This window comes from Strigops habroptila, chromosome 18, assembly GCF_004027225.2.
Source record: "Strigops habroptila isolate Jane chromosome 18, bStrHab1.2.pri, whole genome shotgun sequence".
NCBI lineage: Eukaryota > Metazoa > Chordata > Aves > Psittaciformes > Psittacidae > Strigops > Strigops habroptila.
The window spans coordinates 2349506-2368679 of record NC_044294.2 but is presented as its reverse complement, the minus strand read 5'-3'; the positions used below and the strand labels follow the sequence as shown (position 1 = coordinate 2368679).

At 47.6% G+C, this 19174-nt stretch overlaps 1 protein-coding gene across 5 annotated transcripts; it reads left to right on the top strand.

The window, feature by feature from the left end:
- Positions 1 to 560: 560 nt before the first annotated feature.
- On the top strand, positions 561 to 18901 carry ZC3H11A (zinc finger CCCH-type containing 11A). Of its 5 annotated transcripts, none has more exons than XM_030473062.1 (18): positions 561 to 706; positions 7367 to 7419; positions 7776 to 7957; positions 8168 to 8287; positions 9102 to 9225; positions 9665 to 9868; positions 10047 to 10163; positions 10667 to 10747; positions 11149 to 11259; positions 11953 to 12015; positions 12278 to 12373; positions 12583 to 12648; positions 13168 to 13665; positions 14273 to 14346; positions 14990 to 15314; positions 15617 to 15786; positions 16383 to 16450; positions 16974 to 18901. In XM_030473062.1, exons 3-18 carry the CDS (start codon positions 7904 to 7906, stop codon positions 17236 to 17238), a joined length of 2436 nt encoding a protein of 811 aa, XP_030328922.1. In that variant the 5' UTR covers positions 561 to 706; positions 7367 to 7419; positions 7776 to 7903; the 3' UTR covers positions 17239 to 18901. The 5 variants fall into 5 exon arrangements, with proteins under 5 accessions (XP_030328922.1, XP_030328921.1, XP_030328920.1 ...); XM_030473061.1 differs by having other exon boundaries at positions 6952 to 7419; XM_030473060.1 differs by having other exon boundaries at positions 6912 to 7419.
- Positions 18902 to 19174: the final 273 nt, after the last annotated feature.

The window sequence follows — 19174 nt, the reverse complement described above, 5'->3', positions numbered from 1 at the left end:
CATGGAGGGAAGCTGAGGGAGTCAGGTTGAGGTTTATGATCCACCATGAAGCCTCAGCAGCTCGATGCTGCCCTGACAAGCACCCACAGCACCCCAGCACCTCCCTCCCTCTCTAGGACCTCAGAGGTAACCCTAAACCCAGGGCAAGCGCTGGGAAGACAGGTTTAAAACACAACATAGCGTCCAGCTTGGAGAGAGCAACTGAGGTGAGGCAGTGCCGCAAGGGAGGAGATGGCTCCCTCAGACACCCCAGCCTGGCGCCATGGTGGGCAGGGCGTACACTCTGGCTGGAAGCTGGGTGCAGGGCACCGCAGCAGGGCTAGAGATGGAGGGGAAGGGGGAAATTATCCCATTCCCACCATGGCGAAGGGATTTGTCTGGAGATAAGGAAACGTTGGGATGAGTCGGAGGAGGGAAGGGCAAAAAACGCGCCCGCCCGCCCCGCCTTGTTTATCGCGCCCGCCCGCCCCTCCAGTGGGCGGAGCTCCGCCGGGGCTGGCTCCAACGGCCGGAAGTGTCCGTCGTGAAGCCGCTCCGTCCGCCATCTTGGCAGCGGGTGCGCTGAGGCTGCCCGTACGCCCGGCGCCATCTTTGAGGCTGGCAGCGGGGAAGGCGACAGCCCGAGCGGCGGCCCCGGCGGAGCGAGGCGACGCGGCGGCGGCAGCAGCGGCGGTCCCCTGGGGTTCGGTAAAGTCCCCGCTCGCCGGTAACTACAGCCGTTCGTAGACCGCAGGGGCTGGGGAATGGCCTCTCGCCAGGAGCGGGTCCCCTGCGCTCCCCTCAGAGGAAGCAGGCCGCGGCCCCCGGGCCCGGCGGGGCGGGCGGCCCAGGCCGCGGCCCTGAGCGCTCCGCAGCGGGGTGTCTGTAGGCAATGGAAGCGGGGTGCTGGGGCCCCTGGGGCAGGTCGGGTCCTCCGGAGGCGGCGGGAGGGGTGAGGAGACGTTCCCCCCGGCCTCGGCGCCGCGGGACTTGAGGGACGGGGAGCTGCTTCCCCGCTGCCCGAGTAGGCCCGAGGCCCCGCTCCCGCATTACAGGGCCGCAGCTCTCCCGTTCCCTACCGCGGCCCTCCCCTCGGCCGTTAGCCCTGCTACACGGCCTGGCTGTGCCCCCACCCCGGCCCGGTCTAAGGGTCTCCCGGGAAACGGAATCCTCGGGCAGGCTCTGGGGGGGTTCGGTTGGTCGAGTTGAAGATCCCAGTGCAGGTGCTTTACACGCTATTTTCAGTTAAACCCTTGTGCCTTCCTTTTGTAGCAATGCGTATGAGGGGCGTGCTGTAATGTTGTCATCTGACAAATCGCTCCTCCGTTCCCTAAAGGAACTAACTGCCTTCAGGATGTGACTAACTCTGGATGCACCCGGTTGTCATCTTAATTTCTGCTTTAGGTCGCTTAAAAGAACCCAGTTGGGTGACGTTTGTTGTTGCTTGTTATAAGAACTGGATCCAAGCGGTTTCTGTTTTCATATGTTGATGTTCATAATGCAAGTGCAAAAGTGCTTTTTGCCGTTGCAGGGATCAGTGTTTGAGCTTTTGGAGTGTTCCCAGAGCTGGTGCTTTGGGGTGCACGCAGAGTGAGCTCTGGGCCATCCATGCTTCCCATATAAACCACTGTGTTGTTTGATTGTTAACAAGAGATCTCCTGGGGTCAGGGGGTTTTGAAAGGCTACCAGAACCACCACTGTGGCACACGGGTGAATTGGGCACACGTTAAACTGCTCGAGCTGAACAGATAGGATGGGTTTCGTGCTGGGTAGCGAGGTGTTTCAGGAGGAAAGGCAGCCTGGAGAAAACTTCCTCTTGCTGTCACTTCTCAGCTCAAATGGCACCTTTCCAAATGGCTGCTTCCATTGGGGAAGTTGGCTCTTTTTGAGCTTTAATCCAACACTTGGTGAGGAAGATGAATCATCACAGTAAATTGCTGCCAGGCCCTGGTGTTGGTTTAGGCTGGAGGACCCTTGTTCTTTTCCTATTTCTAAGTGTACCAGTCTCACCCAGGAGTAGCTGTAGCAGCTTTAGCAGTCTCCTTGGTTTGGAATTGATTCATCGATGCCCATTGGGACATCTAGGAGGGAAAGCTGATGGACAGAGAGAATAATAGAGAGCCACCCCCTAAAAATATAGGAATGAAGGGGTTATGCATTAAGGGAAAGCCACCACATGAAAAATTGGGGCTATCTAAAAGTCAGTTAGGGATTTGGGACCTGCAGGTACTGTTACACCTGCGTGTGCTGCTGTCATGGTGCCTGAGCAGGATGGAGAGAGCTTCCTTATGGACCACAGTCTGTTAAAGCAGCCACGATTGCCCGGAAGAAGAGCAAAGACTTCAGTTGTGGGACACAAAAAGACCCCAAACCATCCGTGGCAAGCCAGGTACTTGTCTGGGGACACTGACTCCTTGGTGACATCTCCACGCTGAGTGTGTCAGCCATCTCCATGGACAGTGGGGTTAGCAGTGGGAGGTTGATGTGCGTTCCCAGCTCTCACATTGGCAGTGATGGTGTGGCAGAGCCAGCGGGCTGGTGTTTCAGCTGGAAGAGGAGATGAGTGGACTGCAAATGTGCCTGAGGAAGCAGGAGCTGTCAAAGAGATTTGCCATGGATGTGGCTCATACTGGCACAGCCCTTGCAGCTGCAGTAGTGGTGGATTCTGGAGCATCTGGAGAAGATAGAGGGAGTTTACTTCATGAAAGCAATAGTGCCAAAAGCCTTTTGATGCCAGAAATTAGGACAAATACATCTATTGTGTGGAACCTCTGTTGGGCAGGGACTTGCCTCAGCACTGCAGCAGCACATGGTCCTGCACGCTGAGCCAGTGCCTCGGTGTGATGGTGCTGCTGCTACCCTGAAGCTTGGGAAGCACTTGTGGATTTTTCTACTGTTCCACTTGAGTTTTTGCTCTGTGAAGGTGATGTATTGAGCTAAGATGGGCTTGGTTGTGCTTTAACATCTCCAGGTGTTCCTGGTCCATCTTTGCCTCCTGAGCATGTGCTTGGTAGGAGAAAGGGCATGAATCATGGCCGTGGGACTCAAGACTCAACCTCATGCTGCTCTGAAGGAGCTCAGATACGAGGATGCACTTAACTAACAGATAAACAGAGCTATTATAAAAGTGATTATTGAAGACACTCTTTTCCAAGGCCAACTTATTAGAAGTTCATACAGATTGTAGCACTAGGCTGTCAGTTCCCATCTCTAATGGGACTGTATGGCATTGGGGAAGAAACATTTTCCCTGGCGTTGGAGAAACACAACATAAAAATACACATTTAACCGTTGGTGTGTGGACCCTGAACCAACCACAGACAGCCTGACAGTGATGGCCACTGGAGATCTTTGGATTCACTGCACCAGCAGAGGTCCATTTTTAGACAACAGCTCCTTCCCACTGGCTTTACTAAAACTCAAGCAGTAGGAAGTGTCCTACAAGAACCAAGGTACCAAATTGATGTGTGGCTTTCCCTTAATCCCTCACTCCTGGCTTTCCAGCTCCTGACAACACCACTGAGCTTGTGCACACAGTGCTAGGTTAAAAGTAATGATTTAGGACTTTGAGCACAGGAGGAGAACAAGTTACTTAAGAGATTTTCTTGCTCATGCTGCTAAGGCTCATCAAATTCTTCAGCAACTCCAGCATTCAAACAATCTTCCCCAGGATCACTTGAAGCAGGAAATAGCTGTTCAGTGACCCTTTCTCTACCTTTTATGTGTTAAAGTGACTTTCAGCCAGCAGAAGGTGGAGCAGCATCCTTCCCCGGAGGGAGAATGGGGCTATTCTCAGTTTATGCCGGTAGTCCCAGGTGTCTGATGGGTGCAAGATTCTTGGCCTGCAGGTAGAGGCCAGTGGAGAACTGTAGTTCTTAAATCAGCTGCTGCCATCGGTCCTTCTGGCTTTGCAGAGCATGTAGAAACTTGCAACTCAAAACGTGTCACTCTTGGACTGGGAGATGGGTGAAACTGATTTTCTACAGTGTGCTCAGATCTGAACGTTTCGTCTTGGCCACTTCACTAGATCCCTGCTTTGAATAATTCCTTCTGCATCTTGATGTGTCAAGCTAAAGACAAATCTCTACTGAAGCAGCAGCTGGTCTGGTGAGTGCTTCAGTTCAGGGTTATTCTTTGACAGCCAGTCAGCCCTTTCAGGACCAGATTGATCTTATAAGGAAGAATGTCCTCATTCAGGTCCCTTCAAACAGAGTTGCTCCAGTGAGGGGCGGCTGTGCCTCCCAGTAGTAGTAACTCACACCACAACTCATGGCTCTCCGAGATCACGATGAAAGATGATCCTCACTCAGTGGCAGAGGAAGCTGGGCTGATCGTCTGCTTTCACCTTTGCTTTCTTGGCTAGCAGCTTTGCTCTGCTCTGCAAGGCTCTTGAGTGCTGTCACCCCCACTCAGCACATGCCTGCAGTCCATATTTAGGCAGCATTTAACAGCTAGAGTTGACTCTGCTTTGGACAGCTAAGCTTTAGATTTACAGAGAGTGAGATGTGTTAGCGAGAGGTTGTTCTGCACTTCAGTTCCTGGTGCTCCTCCTTCCTTGTCATCCAACTATTCCAACAAACAGGGCTGTTAAGCATCTTTATTATCTTTTAAGAGGTTAAAGGCACAAAGCAGAGCAGCAAGAGAGACTGTCCAAGAGAAATGCTTCGTACCTTATAACCAGAAAGTGCCCGTAGGTAGGTGCAGCAATACTTCCCTTGTGCGCTTTGGAGTGCAAAACCATCCTGTTCCCTTCTTGCTCCGTGATCCAGGACAAAAGCAAGCTGGAGGGTCAGACCAGGGAGTAGGGCTGTTTCTTCAGTGCTAAGAATGACAAGCTTGTAAAACAAACTGCAGACTCTCATTTATCTTCCCTTGGCCAAAGGTAAACGTTACGGCACTTGTTGGCACAAAAAACTTGACCCACCCCCTACTGCATCTGTAGTTTCTTTTATTTTTCCTAAAGGAATTCAAAATCTCTTCAAACAAAAACTTTTGCTACATTTCTGGAGGGGGGAAAAAAGAAAAGAGTTTAAAATTCTCATCAACTTCCACGAGAGACCTGCTGAGTGCTCCAGAGTTACTCATTTTCACTCAGAGTTTTGGGGTTAGTTCAGTTGATCTCTGTTTAGTGCTCAGGTTTGTGTGTTAACTGCTCCCAGGTTAAAGAAAGAAACCAAAAGAGGTTTTGAGTTTATCTTTTTTAAAACGAAAGGATTTATTTATTTTTTAATGGAGTTTAGAACTTTGAGATATTTATTTTTTTCGGGGGGTGGGAAATTTGAGGGTTTTTCTGTGTTTCTTTTCAAGTTTTGCTGTTTTTTCCCCATTCCTTAAACAAGATCCATTCATATTCTGAACAGCTCTTGAAGTCTGCTCAGGAATAGAGAAGGCAGCAAGCAAAGTGCTGAGCTGCTCCAAGGGGATTTCTTTTCTCCCCCGTGGTGGTGGATAAAGGAAGGTTGCATTATACAGGTGTCTCTCACTTCCTAGGGCAAAGAAATGCTTCTAGGCTGTGAATTCCTTCCCATTTGTGTTTGAATGGCTCTGCTCAGCAAAGCAGTGCTCCTCAATTGCCATCTATTTCCTTGGTGGCTTGTGCAGGCTCAAAAGAGTCGTGCTTGAAATCTCATTGAGCTAGCAATGGTATTTGGAACACGTCTGGAGAAAGGTTTCTTGGCAGAGCTCTCCAGGAAGGAGCACCAGTAATTTTTAGCAGTAGATGCACAGGGATCTGTATGACACCAAGTCTGTTTTGGAAGGTGCTAAAGGTCAAAAGCAAATAGCCCCATCGATATTGAGGAAGGGAAGAAGCCCTTGCACTTCACCACTGCTCTTATTCCCTCTGTCAAGCAGTCCAAACCCAGTAACTAATACGAGCACCCAACTTTTCCTCTCTTTATTTTAGATTTGGGAAAATTCCCTGCCAAAAACAAACAAACAAAAAATCCTGGAAAATTCACTAGTGTTTGTGTGAGTAAAAAGGTTCCAACATTTTGTTATTAACTTGTAAGAACGATTTCCTTCAGTTGTGTCCAAAAGACTCAGAAACACTTTGCACAGAAATGTGCAGCGTTTTAATGAAAGGGGTCAGAATCACTTAAAATTGAACTTTATCTGGTCTGGTTGCAGGTCTTCTGGAATTTAGTGTCTTAACTAAGAATCAAAGTATCTGACTTCACATTACAAAAAAGCCCCAAACTGCTTGTAGCTAAATAAAATCAGTTCAGCTCTGTTGGCACCAAAAAACCATCCCTCTTGAATTGGACCTAAGCCATCTTTCCAAGCCTCCCATGATCTTGCAGCAATGGCTAACGATGGATATATGGATTAAGGAACAACATATGATGGCAAACTCATAGTGTTTGCTCTGCTGTGAAAAGAGAACAAATTCTTTCCCAAAAGCAAAGCAATTCCAAGTTGTTGGTATCATGCAGCCACGCCACTGGCAAAGTGAGCAGTTCCCTGCCTCCCAAAGCTTGCTGTACCCTGACCCGCTGCCTTCCTGCTGGTGATTGATTGCAACTCGACGTGGCTGATGGGGGCTCAGAGCTGTTCTCCACACGGATATCATACAACATGTCCTGTGCACGCGTGTTGGGGGGGGTGTTTCCACTGTATGCATGTCCAGACGTGTGCATCTTCATGTGCTGGCCCCAAATCACTCCCGTTCCATACTTCTAGCTATAAAAAGCATCGGCCTCAAAGGCACAGGCCTCAAAATATTCGATAGAGCTTTGATTTTTGCCAGTTCCCTCCAAATGAGAGGCTTTGTCTGCAATCCTCAGTGGCACACAGCCCACCAGTCAAATTTTGCCTCTCACCCTTGCTGACTTTGTTACCCCTCACTCTCGCTGTGTGTATAGACACGGATGTGTATGGCTATTACATATTTGTGTCCTTATACGCACCAAGTCTGTTTTTTTGCTGTACAGGTAATAAAGATGGGGGAAGATTTTTGTGTTTTCTTAATAGGTGAAGAAATCTTGAAGACCAGAAATTGCAACTTAACTGCATTTTAAATTAAAAACCAAAACCAAATTAGAATGGCAATGGCCCGGCTGTGGAAGATGGAGCCTCCTTTTTGCAGCCCCTTTGAACCACAAGTTCATCTTTAAATGCCCTGGGTTGTTTTTTGGTTTTTTTGGTTTTTTTTCCTCCTTTTTGTTTTTTGGTTTTTCCTTTTTTGAAGAGCTAACTAACCCTGGCTGTCTCCAGTCTGACAGTATTCCAATGGACTTGCTTCCTCCATTAGTTGTAAGATGTTTAAAAGCACAGCCTATGTTTGAATTGATGAGAGGATGAGAGGTTCCCTTGGCAATGTGAGGAGGAAAAGTCTTTCTACCCCTTTATTATTAATTCACGGATTCAGTGTTGGTTCGGCCTACAGGAGAAGTTAACTGGAAGTCTTGGAAGATCAGTATCTTTCTTGAAGTTGGCCAGGTACGTGAACTGGAAGACCTGGGCTGATGGGAATAGAAAGTTTACTGTGTCACTTGTATTTTACAGCAATTACTAGTTAACCATTGACTGATAACTCAAATGTCTGCCCACATTTTTAACACTTGGGCTTCCAGCAGTAGTTTCTTGTGCTCTAAGGCATGTAACTCTTGCTAAGGATACAGAAGAGACTGCTTGCTGACAAAACCCATGCAGCTTCACTTAGTATTGGGATAGGTTTTGTAACCAGCTAATTTCAAGACGTTGTCCCCTCCTAAGAGCCTAATTTGATTACCGGAAAGCAGCTGGAAAAATGCTCATTCCTCCTTTGTTTTTCACTTCTTGATGCCTTCCTTTAGGGTTACTTTAAAAAAGAAGATTTCATTGATCAAGCCAGTAGAAGACTTGCAGTGCAAGAAAGTGAAGCCAGCTTCAGACTGGAAGACTGGAGGAAATCCCTGTTGAGTGAACCTCAGCTTTGTCCATTATGTCTAACCAAGGAGATGACTGCTACTTCTATTTCTATTCCACGTGTAACAAGGTCTGTTTGGGTTTCTTTTGCTTTGGGGGTGGTTTCTTGTTCCCTTGTTGTTTTAAGAGAGGAGGGGGAAGAGACCCAGAGACTTCTGTTAACTTAGTAAGCAGTTAGTCTTCTAAGTTCTGTTCTAAGAGCTGCCAGTTCTAAGAGCATGGGCATCTTTTTTAGGCTCTACTGTTTCATTTACCTTTTTGATTTCCCTTTTGGCTCCAGGGAGACAGCTGCTCCTTCCGCCACTGCGAAGCTGCTCTGGGAAATGAGACAGTCTGCACACTCTGGCAAGAGGGTCGCTGTTTCAGGAATATCTGCAGGTTCAGACACATGGAGATCGATGTGAGTGTTTGCCTAAAGATGTGGTCTCAAAATAAATCACTGAAAGCAGTTTTTCATTGCTGTAGGTGGCCTGAATGTGCTTTTACATTGCTTTAAAATGATGCTGGTTCCTCTTGCGAGGAGAGGGGTGGGAGGAAGTTGGGGAAGGAAAAGATCAATTTCTTATGTGTATCTTGGCATGGAATTATCGTATTAGGTGCTGACATTATATTCGTAAGAGGCAACAGCAACCACATTGATAAGACTGCTTAAATGTGCTGGAGCACGGTGGCAACAAGCAGCCTTCACTCATCTCCTGAGTGAGGCAGGTCTCTGCTGTCCTGGATTTCTTCTGACGATGTTCTGACCTCTTGGGGTTCACCTCCTGAGTGAGGCAGGTCTCTGCTATCCTGGATTTCTTCTGACGATGTTCTGACCTCTTGGGGTAGTACAGGGTAGGGAGAGAAAACACGGGAAGGAACCAAGGCTCTGAAGATAAACTTGGGTAGATTTAACTGGGCAATTGAAGGCATTTTTCTCTCTGAATAATCCCAGTATTTTGCACGTTGTGTTAGTTTATCCCACGTGAATTGATGTGTGAGAGTGCCTCTCTGCTCAAACTGGGGGATAGGGAAGGTAGGTAATAGCTAAGCTGATACAGCTAAGCTTAGCTAAGGCTAAACTGTTCTAGCTGAAATGCTTCTAGTGTTAAATTGACCTTTGGAGTGATGTTTCAGCACTGCACGACCTGTCTCTGGTCCACTTGTGGTGGGACATGTCTCTTTGCAAATGAAGGTGAGAGTCACCACGGGCTTTGCTTGCTTTCTGTCCTCAGAAGAAACGTAGTGAGATTCCTTGCTACTGGGAGAACCAGCCAGTGGGCTGCCAAAAATCCAACTGTGCTTTCCATCACACCAAAGGACGTTACGTTGATGGACTCTTCTTACCTCCAAGCAAAAGTGAGTGTCTTGGGTCCTTTGTCTTGAAGGATTAAGTCGTTAATCTTGAGTATTGCTTATGGGTGGGTACAATGCTATAGAACACAGAAAGGTTCTGCTAGTTTATGAGTGCAAGAAGTCTGCAGTCAGGCTCTCAGCTAAACAGCATGTCCTTCTGGTATTTCATCTTTTCTTTCATGCTCAGCTTCTCCGTGCTTTGTGTGATCTTTGCCTTTCAGGTTGCTTTCCCCTCATTTAATCCTTTCTGGGTGGTGGGGCATGAGATCTGTGCATGAAGGGAAGCATTGCTCCTAGTGTAACCAGGGGTGGGGAATAGGAAACTCTAAATTCAGTAGTCAGGTGGGTTATCTACTTTATCTACCATACCTACACAGTGAGTGCAACATGGGTGTCAAAGTTCTAAATGGCCATATAAGAGCTGCTCCTCCTCTTCCTCTAGCTACGCTTCCAAGTCCACCTGAGTCTGTGGAAGACGATGTTAAAATGCCTCAGATGTCACTGCAGCAAAACAAACTTTCTGTTCAGTCAAATCCCTCTCCCCAGCTGAGGGGGGTGATGAAAGTGGAAAACTCTGAAAATGTCCCAAGTCCTACACACCCTCCCGTTGTAATCAATGCTGCAGATGATGATGAAGATGATGATGGTGAGCACTTTTTCCTTGTTGAAGGCGTTTGTACTCGTAAGTGAATGTATAAATCACGGAATACCTGAGTCGTGTAGTGGACTGTGGACTGAAATGTCATTGTGTGAGCTGCATAAACATGAGATATCTCATCTAATCCCTATTCTGCAACTGAATAGGTTTATTTGTTGCTTTTCAGACCAGCTTTCTGAAGAGGGGGATGACATTAAGATGGCCATCCAGCAACCAACAACAGAAACCCATAATGGATTGCGGATAATTTCCACTAGGAAATCCAGTGCTAATTCCAAGCAAGGTATCCTAACAGCTGTAATAGCAGGGTTTGGAAGGAGGATTTCACAACGAACTGAAACGTATGTTCTAAAACTACATTAGAACACAAGGTCAGGAGTCAGGTATTCCCACGAGCTCATTCCTGTCTAATGATGTCACATGTCAGGCAGGTAAACTCCTCCTTATTTACTCCTATAGAACAAAATAGAGCCACAGAGGGGAGCTGAAAAGCTGCAAATGTGTCCTTCCAAGCAGTAGAAAACCACGTCTAATGACAGAGGAACCCAATATGTAGATGGATTAAAATCCTGCAATGTGTAGGTTTTACCCTGTAGGATGGGAGGAGAAAGGTGCCAATTCCTTACCAAAGTGCCATCTGTTGTATGGCTGGTTTTTTTTGCACTGGAGGGGAGTGTTGGCAGGGTTTGTTCCAAACCCTTTGGGAAGGTTCGGAGCTGGTAGAAGCTGGAGGCTCCGTGTGTGTCTCTCAGCCTCAGTTTCTCAGTGCCTGCTTTGTGCTTTCAGACGACAATTTAAATTTCGGAATAAAAACGCTGGAAGAAATCAAATTGAAGAAACTAAAGGAGAAAACAAAAAAACAAGGTGGTGAGTTAATAGCCCCCATATCCTTCACTTCTGCCTCTTCTTATCCTTCTGATATCCCATGGATAGCTGGCTGTGCACTGGGAATACAACCCAGTGCAGTGTTGGGGTCAGACTGGGAGATGATTGCAGCTGAGAGCTGCTTGAGGGCCAGAATTCCATGTTTAGCTGGAGGCCTTGAGCTCCTTTGGCATGCAACCTCTTTTCTTAAGCTCGGAGAGCTGGTATTCTAGATTGGAATTCCAAGGGCAAATCAGAGGGAAATTGCTTATCTCTCTTATTTAAGTGCACTGGTCATTGGCTGTTTGACAGGAATGAATCCCTAATGGCTTTGGTCTTTGTGGTGGTTCTGTTTGGTTGGATTCTTTTCCTAAACATCCTTCTGTTTTGCTCGCTCTGACCAGAAGGTCCTTCAGGAGTTTCTGTTCATCCCCTTCAATCCCGGACTATTCCTGTGCCAGAAAAGGAGAACGTACGGACAGTAGTGAGAACTGTGACACTGTCTGCAAAGCAAGGTAACAGGGAATGCTGTTACTGCCATTTCCTGGCTCCTAAACCAAAAGCTCAACTAATAATGAAGATAATTCAGACCTGTTAGGCTGCTGGTTGAATTTTTCTCATTAAAACCATGCTTTTCTCCTTAAAGGAGAAGATTTGGCATTTGTAGGTGCTCGGTTGTATTGCGATAAAAGATCAAGAACTGTTTTTAACAGCCTGACTTCAAGCCATTGCTAATCATACATTCTCACCATCCTACAGGCTCTCAAACGTGCTTAATTTCACTGCAGTCGAGAAGCTGAGTGAGATTTGTGAATGAGTGCATGTGTTGACAGCGGGTGGCAGGATTGGTGCTGGGGTTAAGTGCGGAGAGAAAGTGATGTCAAAACAAGTGTCAGTGTGCAAATAAGGGGATAACTGGGGAGAAATGGAAGGGAAGACCTGTGGAAGATGGTGTTACACAAGTAGCCAGTTTCTGAAGCATTGAAGAGGCTGACAGTGGCAGTTGCACACGAGTGTGTGTAAATGGTGGTGTTTAAATCCAGACAAATGCCTTTTAAAGGCAAAAAAGTGTAGAACTACTACTGGTAGCCATTCGTTTGTGGTGTTTTGGCTACCAAAAGAGTGTCTTTTTGGGGGACATGGGCTGGAAAGACAATGCTTTTCCTGGCCGCTGGTTTCTGTGTGCTAGAGATCACCCTTTATTTTAGGGGAGGAGCCTGTGATTCAGCTGAACATTGCTGAGAGACTGGGCAAACGGAAAGCCTCCACAGGTAAGAGCTTTTTGTGAGCTGTGGTTTGGGTGCCCTCATCTAAATGCGACTGCTTTTAAGGGTTTTTTTTAGCTGCATGCAGGAGGAAAATACATTTTGGCAGAGACCTGTATTGACTGCAGAAATGGCAAATTGTTCTAGCAACTGAGATGCAAATACAAGCAAAAATACCTGGAAGAACTGAAATTTGTGCCTGAGTGTTCTCAAATCCTCCTCCGGAGGAATGTTCTTAAAGCAGTTCTTGTTTTTTGTCTCTTTGAAGCTGCTAAAAGTGTCGTTCCACTGAAGCGCAACCTTGCCGAAAGGCTGGGGAAGAAGATAGACATGCTGGAGAATGCTGACAAAGCCCCCAAGAGAGGTACAGCCACTAACCTGGCATCTGGGTTTGAGGCCCAGATTGTCTGGTTTGGGTTTGCTCTTTGTCCTTTCTTCTACTGGTTCTTTGTGTGTGTTGGTTGAGGGCTCGAGGTAACCCTGAATCCTGGTGATCTCCTGTCTCATTTCAAAATGTGAACACTCAGTTGAGATTTAGGCAGCCTCCCTGACTCTTTCTTTTCTGTCTTGTAGTTCAAGTCCCCAAGTCTCTGAAGGAGAGGCTAGGATTGCCCTCTGAACAGACCAGCACAGAGACAGGTAATAACTGGGTATTAAATAGGCTTTTCCCTTTCTTCTTTCCATGAACTTCCAGACAGCCCTAAAAGGGAATTTAAATGATCTGCCCCATTCCTCTGAGTGGAATGAAGTTGTCCTGATGGCTGCTATCAGAGATCTGGCTCTAGCTCCATGTGTGCTTTCCACTTGTGCCTCAAGGTTTCATGTTCCTGCTGTGAACCATCAGAAGCTGCAGGATGCACAAGTGGAACAGAACCACTGCCAGGAGCAGGAGGTTGAGATGCTGGTAGAGAGAGACAGCCTGAGAGAGTAACAAAGTAAAATACACTGCTGGGGTTTGTGCCACAGCTCTCTGGATAGCACTGCAGAAACACAGGTGGCTTAAAGGAGGAGGAGAATGTTATGCAGAATGATACTGTCTTAAGATGTGTTCTTGGGAACACTCAAACCTGGTTTTCCTTAATCCTATGACAAACTTAGGGGGGGTTAGATATTGTTGGACTCTCTTGAAACCTTGGTGCTTTTCTTTGATGCTGCCAGAGAAGGCTGCTAAGCCGACAGGAGAGATCCACGTGAAAACACTGGAAGAAATTCGCCTGGAGAGAGCTACTCAGAGACGAGGAGAACCTCCAGCTAAAGGCCAGGCTGAAGGACGTTGTAAACCAGAAGATCCCAACTCAGGGGCAAAACCTTCCCCTGCCGTTCGCATCAAAACTTTCTCAGGAGCCCTGGCTGAAAAAAACCAGAAGCGTTTGGAAGAAGAGAAGCAAAAAGCAGAAGAGCTTCCCACCAAGACAAAAGCTGAGGGGGAGCCCAAGAAGCAGAGCGTGCTGGCTCCGTCTGTGCCCAGCAGAGTGCCGCTGGCAGAGCCAGCAGGGAAAGCCAAGCCAGGGGAAGTGCGTATTAAAACCTTGGAGGAAATCAAGCAGGAGAAAGCTCTGCGGCTGCAGCAGAGTGCAGAAAACGTGCCAGCTCCACCAGCACAAGCCGAACCTGCCCCGACAGGGAGGAGATTGTTACGGATCACCAAGCTCATAGGTAATGGGATGGTTTGGTACTCGCTTCCCCTGGCAAGCAAATCCAGTTTGCTCAGGATTCCTTTTGCTTTTTCCTTCTGTGTATACTGGAGGATAAAAGAGTTAAGGCTACAAAGGTAAAAAAAGTACCAGAACATCCAACCATATTATTTCCCATGAATTGCATTATAGTTTTCTGGATTTCCCACTGGAAAAGTCAGTCAGGAGCTTTGTAGTTGAATTCCTCTCTTCTGTTGTATTTCTTTCTGCCATCTGTTTGTGATATGGGATCTTCCCTGTGCTGAATCCGAGTTTACCTTCCTCTTTGGCATGTGTTGTTTAACTTCCTGGTATGTATGTGTTGTGTATCAACGTAATGTGAGGGCCAGGTTTTGCCCAAAATGACAGAGCATTGAAGATCTCATTGTTAAGATACTATAACCCATGTAAAGAGATAATGTGATGGAGGGAAAGAGAGGTCCAGAGCTGCAGGGATTGTTTGCCGTAGCCTCTCCCTTTGTCCCGTTCTTAGCCATGAGGAAACAACCACACCAGGGAGACAAAGGGAAGAGGGTTTCTTTACTTCTGCTGTGGATAAAACCATTAATGTTTTGTTCTTGGTTTTAAAGCACCTGGAAGAGAAGAAAAGAAGGTGGTGGAATTGAGCAAGCCTTCTCCCAAAGCTGTCTCTACCCCTGCAGAGGTGAGTCCTTCGTGAAGACATACATATATTCATACAGTTTCGGATGAGTTTTGTTATATTTTGGTTGCTCCCAGTTTGAGAGTGCTCTTCTCTTCCCACGTTTGCTAAGTGCTGCCATGGAGCCGTCTGTCGCTTTCCTAGCATTTCCTAGACAACATTGGGATCTTCAAGCTTGGAATTAATCTGATTGCACCTGCCAGTGCATAAGAAACCCTGTTAAGAGCAGATAAAATCTGTGAGGTTAATGTGGAGGCAATGATTTGGTTCTCAGTTTATCCATCAGACTTGAAAGATAAGAAAGGGAAGTATTTAAACAGGAAAGGCTGGAGCTTTGTAGAAGAGGAAATCAGCCTCAGTGAATGCTGTTTTGGGGAGCTTGTGCAAGTTTCTCTTGCTTAAAAAGAATGTCATAAATGACAGCTAGAGCCTTCTGCTCTATGAAAGCAGCTTGCTATGTTGGGAATTGCAGGCTTTTGTGTTTCCATAGCAAAGCATGGATCTTGTTCCAGGCAAACATGGTATGGAAAAAAGGTCAGATCTGAATGGTCATAAGATGCTCTGTTCTGCATGGAGCCATTCCAGAGGGATTGCCACTCAGCTTTTCTTTTTGTCCTATTAGTCCTTCCCTTTTGTTTCCTTCCAGCTCGCTGATCAGAGCACAACTAATTCTAAAGTTCAAGTGAAGAACCTGGAAGAGATAATGAGGGAGAAGCGGCAACTGAAACACCACCAAGAAGAGAAGCTTCAGAAGGAAGCAGCTTCTGTGCCTTCTTCTGTTGAAAAAACCATCAAGGATAAAACTCTACCATCAGGGAGCCCTGAAGCCACTGTGGCTTCAGGGTCAGCATATCACCTTGTGAAGAAGACCTTGGTGAAACCTCTGGAAGATGGGGTTGAAAGCCCAGGGAAGGAAGCTGCTGTATCACCAGGGAAACAGGCAGCTCCACTGCAGGAAAGGAAAGCTAAGAGTAGGTGTTGACACTGTGTTAAAGAGTTCCTTTAGGTCTTGTTTTGAAAGGAGGTGGCAGTTTTCATGTTGTCACTGACTCCTTTTTGTAACTTCTTTGCTCCTTTTTATGGCTTGCTAGTAAAGAGAGTTTAATGTGTGGAAAATACTGCTGGAAATCTGGGCAATGACAGCATAATTGTGCTGGCCAAATCTATTTAACTCAGAAGGATGATGGGACTGATAGGAGGGAACCTTTTGGCTTGTGTCTTTTTTTTCTCCAGAGGCAGAGCAAGACTGATGAAGTTCTCCTTTTTCCTCTAGCCAAATCCAAGGCGTGCCTGAAGGCTCTGGATGGGAAAACCACCTCTCCCACAAAGCATCCCCTGAAGCGTAAGGCAGCCGAGGGTCACCCCTCTGCCGTGGCAGCTGTGAAGCCCTTGAGTACCACGGGTGGTGACACGAAGGAGCCTCCAGCTAAAAAAGCAGCTGTGGTAAAGACAGTGTCTGAAGCAATAGTGGGTCCCTTGTAAAATATATGCCCAAGTTTTACCCTCCTCTTGGAGAAGAGATGGAAAATTGCAATATTCTACAGCTCTCTGTTCCCTTTGGGATCCAGAAGTGCTCCCTAAGATGGTTTTAGCCATCCTGCTTTTTATTAGATGAATGGCATTGCTTCCATAACACTCTGCTGGGATTCTCTCTGGTGTGAAGGATTTTGTCCATTAATGCTGTGTTCTTAAAGACACAGTCATCAGTAAACTGAAGTTTATCATAGAATAATGGAATGGTTTGGGTTGGAAGGGACCTTAAAGCTCCTCCAGTTCCAACCCCTGCCACAGGCAGGGACACCTTCCACTACAGCAGGTTGCTCCAAGCCCCTGTGTCCAACCTGGCCTTGAACACTGCCAGGGATGGGGCAGCCACAGCTTCTCTGGGCACCCTGTGCCAATGTTTGTGATGTGTATTGAGTGAATCCTAACTTTTCAGGAGTGTTTTGGTTCAGCAATGCCAGGGGAGAAGCAGCAGAGGAGGAATCTACTAAGTCTTTTACCTGTGTAACATAAAAACTTGTCTTCCTTCTTCCTAGGCCATTGTTCCTGCTTTGCCAGAGGACAACCTGGTCTCCATACCTGGGGGAGAAAAACCCCAAACCAGGTAACAAGCACCACTTGTTCTTTTTCTTGCTCATTGTGTCTTTCACATGAAACATAAGGGATTTTTCACGTGTGGAAAAAGTGGAGGTTTGAGTTGAGGAATGCCAAAATCCGAAGGAGCAATGAATCTGAAACAATGGTCTAGCAGCCAGCAGGAATACTTCCTTAGATTCTTTTCTTCCAGTAGTGCTGCAGGTTGGTCCAGCCTTTCTTCTTGGGGTTTCTGAATGCCTGCACAGGTTGACTTCTTAACCTTTTTACAGTGAAATTAGCAGAGGTCTGTGGCCAAAAAATGGAACCTTCTTTGCCAGGTTCTGTCTTCATGGGGAAATCCCTGGACAGAACAATGTACCGGTGCTGGTGCACTGCACCCTAAAAGTAGCCTCACATTAATGGATTAACAATCTCTGCCTAAGGTTGTGGTGTAGGAGGGATTAAAGGAGTTTGAAGAGCTGCTTTGTAGAAAGCATCTCTCTGGTTAAGCAGTGTCATACACTGATTCCCTCTCTTTGTTGTTCTTCAAGCCCGGAGCTGCACATGGGAAGCCAGGCAGGCTCTGGGGCACAGTCAGAACTATCCAGCTCAACTTCAACTTCGTCCCAAGTGGCGCTGAAGACGCGCCGGCTGAGCTCCACCGGCGCTGGCAAAGCCCCTTTGTCTGTAGAAGACGACTTCGAGAAGCTGATTTGGGAAATCTCAGGAGGCAAACTGGAAGCAGAAATTGATCTGGACCCAGGGAAGGATGAGGACGACCTCCTCCTGGAACTGTCGGAGATGATCGACAGCTGAACTGCAGGATCTTAAGATTAAAACAAACAAACAAAAAAAGAAATTAAGAAATTAAAACTCTATTTTTCTGTTGGGATACCCAGAGGTGATGATCGTTTTTCTAGCTGAGGCTTTGCAATGAGTCTTAAAGCACAGTTGAACTGGTAGAAATGGGCAGTATCTGCACTTGGTTGTCCTACATTTCCCTGCTGGTCAGAGTCGAGGTCCTGTGCATCCGTTCTGTGACTGTCAGTGGCTGCCGTCGACGTTAGGAGGACAAAGCACTTGTTTCTTTTGGGCCAGAGAGCTCCCCAGCTGCAGCCCGTGGGGTTGTGAACTGATGTCCTGATGCAGTGATGCTCTGAAGGCTTAAACCTAAAGCTTCTTCCTTCCTTCTTTCCTCCCCTCCTTTACAAACCTCAACGTTCAGCGCGTTTCAAAAGCTTTGGTATTCTCCTTTCTTGGACAATTGCTATCTAAAGCCTGGAGTTACTATGTCAACTCTTGAGTTTTATTTATGTATGTTCTCATTTGGACTTTAATCTTCATGAAAACGTGGGAGGGAGCAGGATAATGGAGTGGTTTGGACCAAAGGTGCTGCCAGGGGCGGTGGTTGGGCTCAGTGCATCCTCACTTGGAATCAGCAGGGACGATACGACATGGGTGTGAAAAGCAGCAGCTCTGCAGCACAGCTCCACAACCCCCTCCTGCTTTGTTGTACTGTGCCAAAGCTGGGGAGGGGGTGGTGCTTCTTGCTGAGGTGAATCCTGATAGGATTCTGGGATGGGTTGATGGGATTCCTCTGCAGGAAACTGGTGAAGGAAGGATTGGTTTAAGTGCCTCTCTGGTCCAAGAATCGCTTCTCCGAGCTGCTGGATCATCTGGGAAGTGGTGGCTGCTTGGCCTTGTTTCCAAGCACTGTCGCAGCACCGACTCCTAGGGGAGCATCCTCCTTGGAAGCTGGAGATCGTGGAAGCTGGTACTGCTGCGGGACCAACCACGCTGCTGCTGCCTGGGAATGGCCCGGGAATCCTCCCTCAGCCCCTGCCCCACCGCCAAGGCGTGAGCTCCGGGTCCATGTAGGAACTGGAGCCAGGACAGGGGGTTTGAATCTCACTTTGGGACCCCCAAGCCAATATCTGAGATGGGGGTCTCTGCCCCCCCAGTGCTCCCTTTCCCTGGCAAGTAGATTTTCACTTATTTCCTTAAGTTTTGGAAGAACTTCTCTCTCCTCCTGCTCTCATGTCTGAAGCTGTCGGCGCCCTCCAGCATTTGCTGCAGCCACTTGTTGGAGTCGATTGTAAATACTTCGGAAGAAAACCCTTGCGTGCTTGGATAATCCACTGTGACGTCTTAGTTCCTAGAGGGAGGAAAAAGGTTGGGAAACCAAACTTCAGGAAAGAGCTGGTGAAGCTCGGGAAGGGTTCACCCAATCCCTTCTCCTGCTGAAGGACTTCCTTATGGCGAAGGGGCTGCAGCGAGGAAGAGCTCGAGAGCCGGGTGAGGAAGGCTCTGTCCCCGGAGGTGGGGGTCGATGTCCACCATGCTTTGTGTAAATATTTTATTCTCCCATTTTATATTTGTATTGTATTTAAGGCATTGTATGAGCCAGCACCTCCACCCCCCAGTCGGACTGTTCCACGCAACAGCAGTTACCAGTGTTTTTAATAAACCTGCCATAGGAGCCGTGTCACTGAGTGTTCTGGGACATGGGGACTGAGACGGAGGCTAGGGAGGGGGTGACTGTGGGGGTGATAAGGGGGATATGGGGGTGATAAGGGGGTTGTGGATGGGGATAGGGGGGTGGCAAGGGGGCTATGGGTAGGGCTACAGGGGTGACGGGGGCTACGGATGGGGATAGTGGGGTGACGGGGCTATGGAGGGGGATATGGGGACGACAAGGGGCTATGGAGGGGGATACAGGGGTGATAAAGGGGCTGTGGATGGGGATACAGGG

Coding starts and splice junctions, on each gene's coding strand:
- ZC3H11A (XM_030473062.1), top strand. CDS start 7,904: ATGTCTAACCAAGGAGATGACTGCTACTTCTATTTCTATTCCACGTGT. Junction 8,288..9,101: donor TCAGACACATGGAGATCGAT/GTGAGTGTTTGC, acceptor TTCTGTCCTCAG/AAGAAACGTAGTGAGATTCC. Junction 12,016..12,277: donor CAAACGGAAAGCCTCCACAG/GTAAGAGCTTTT, acceptor GTCTCTTTGAAG/CTGCTAAAAGTGTCGTTCCA.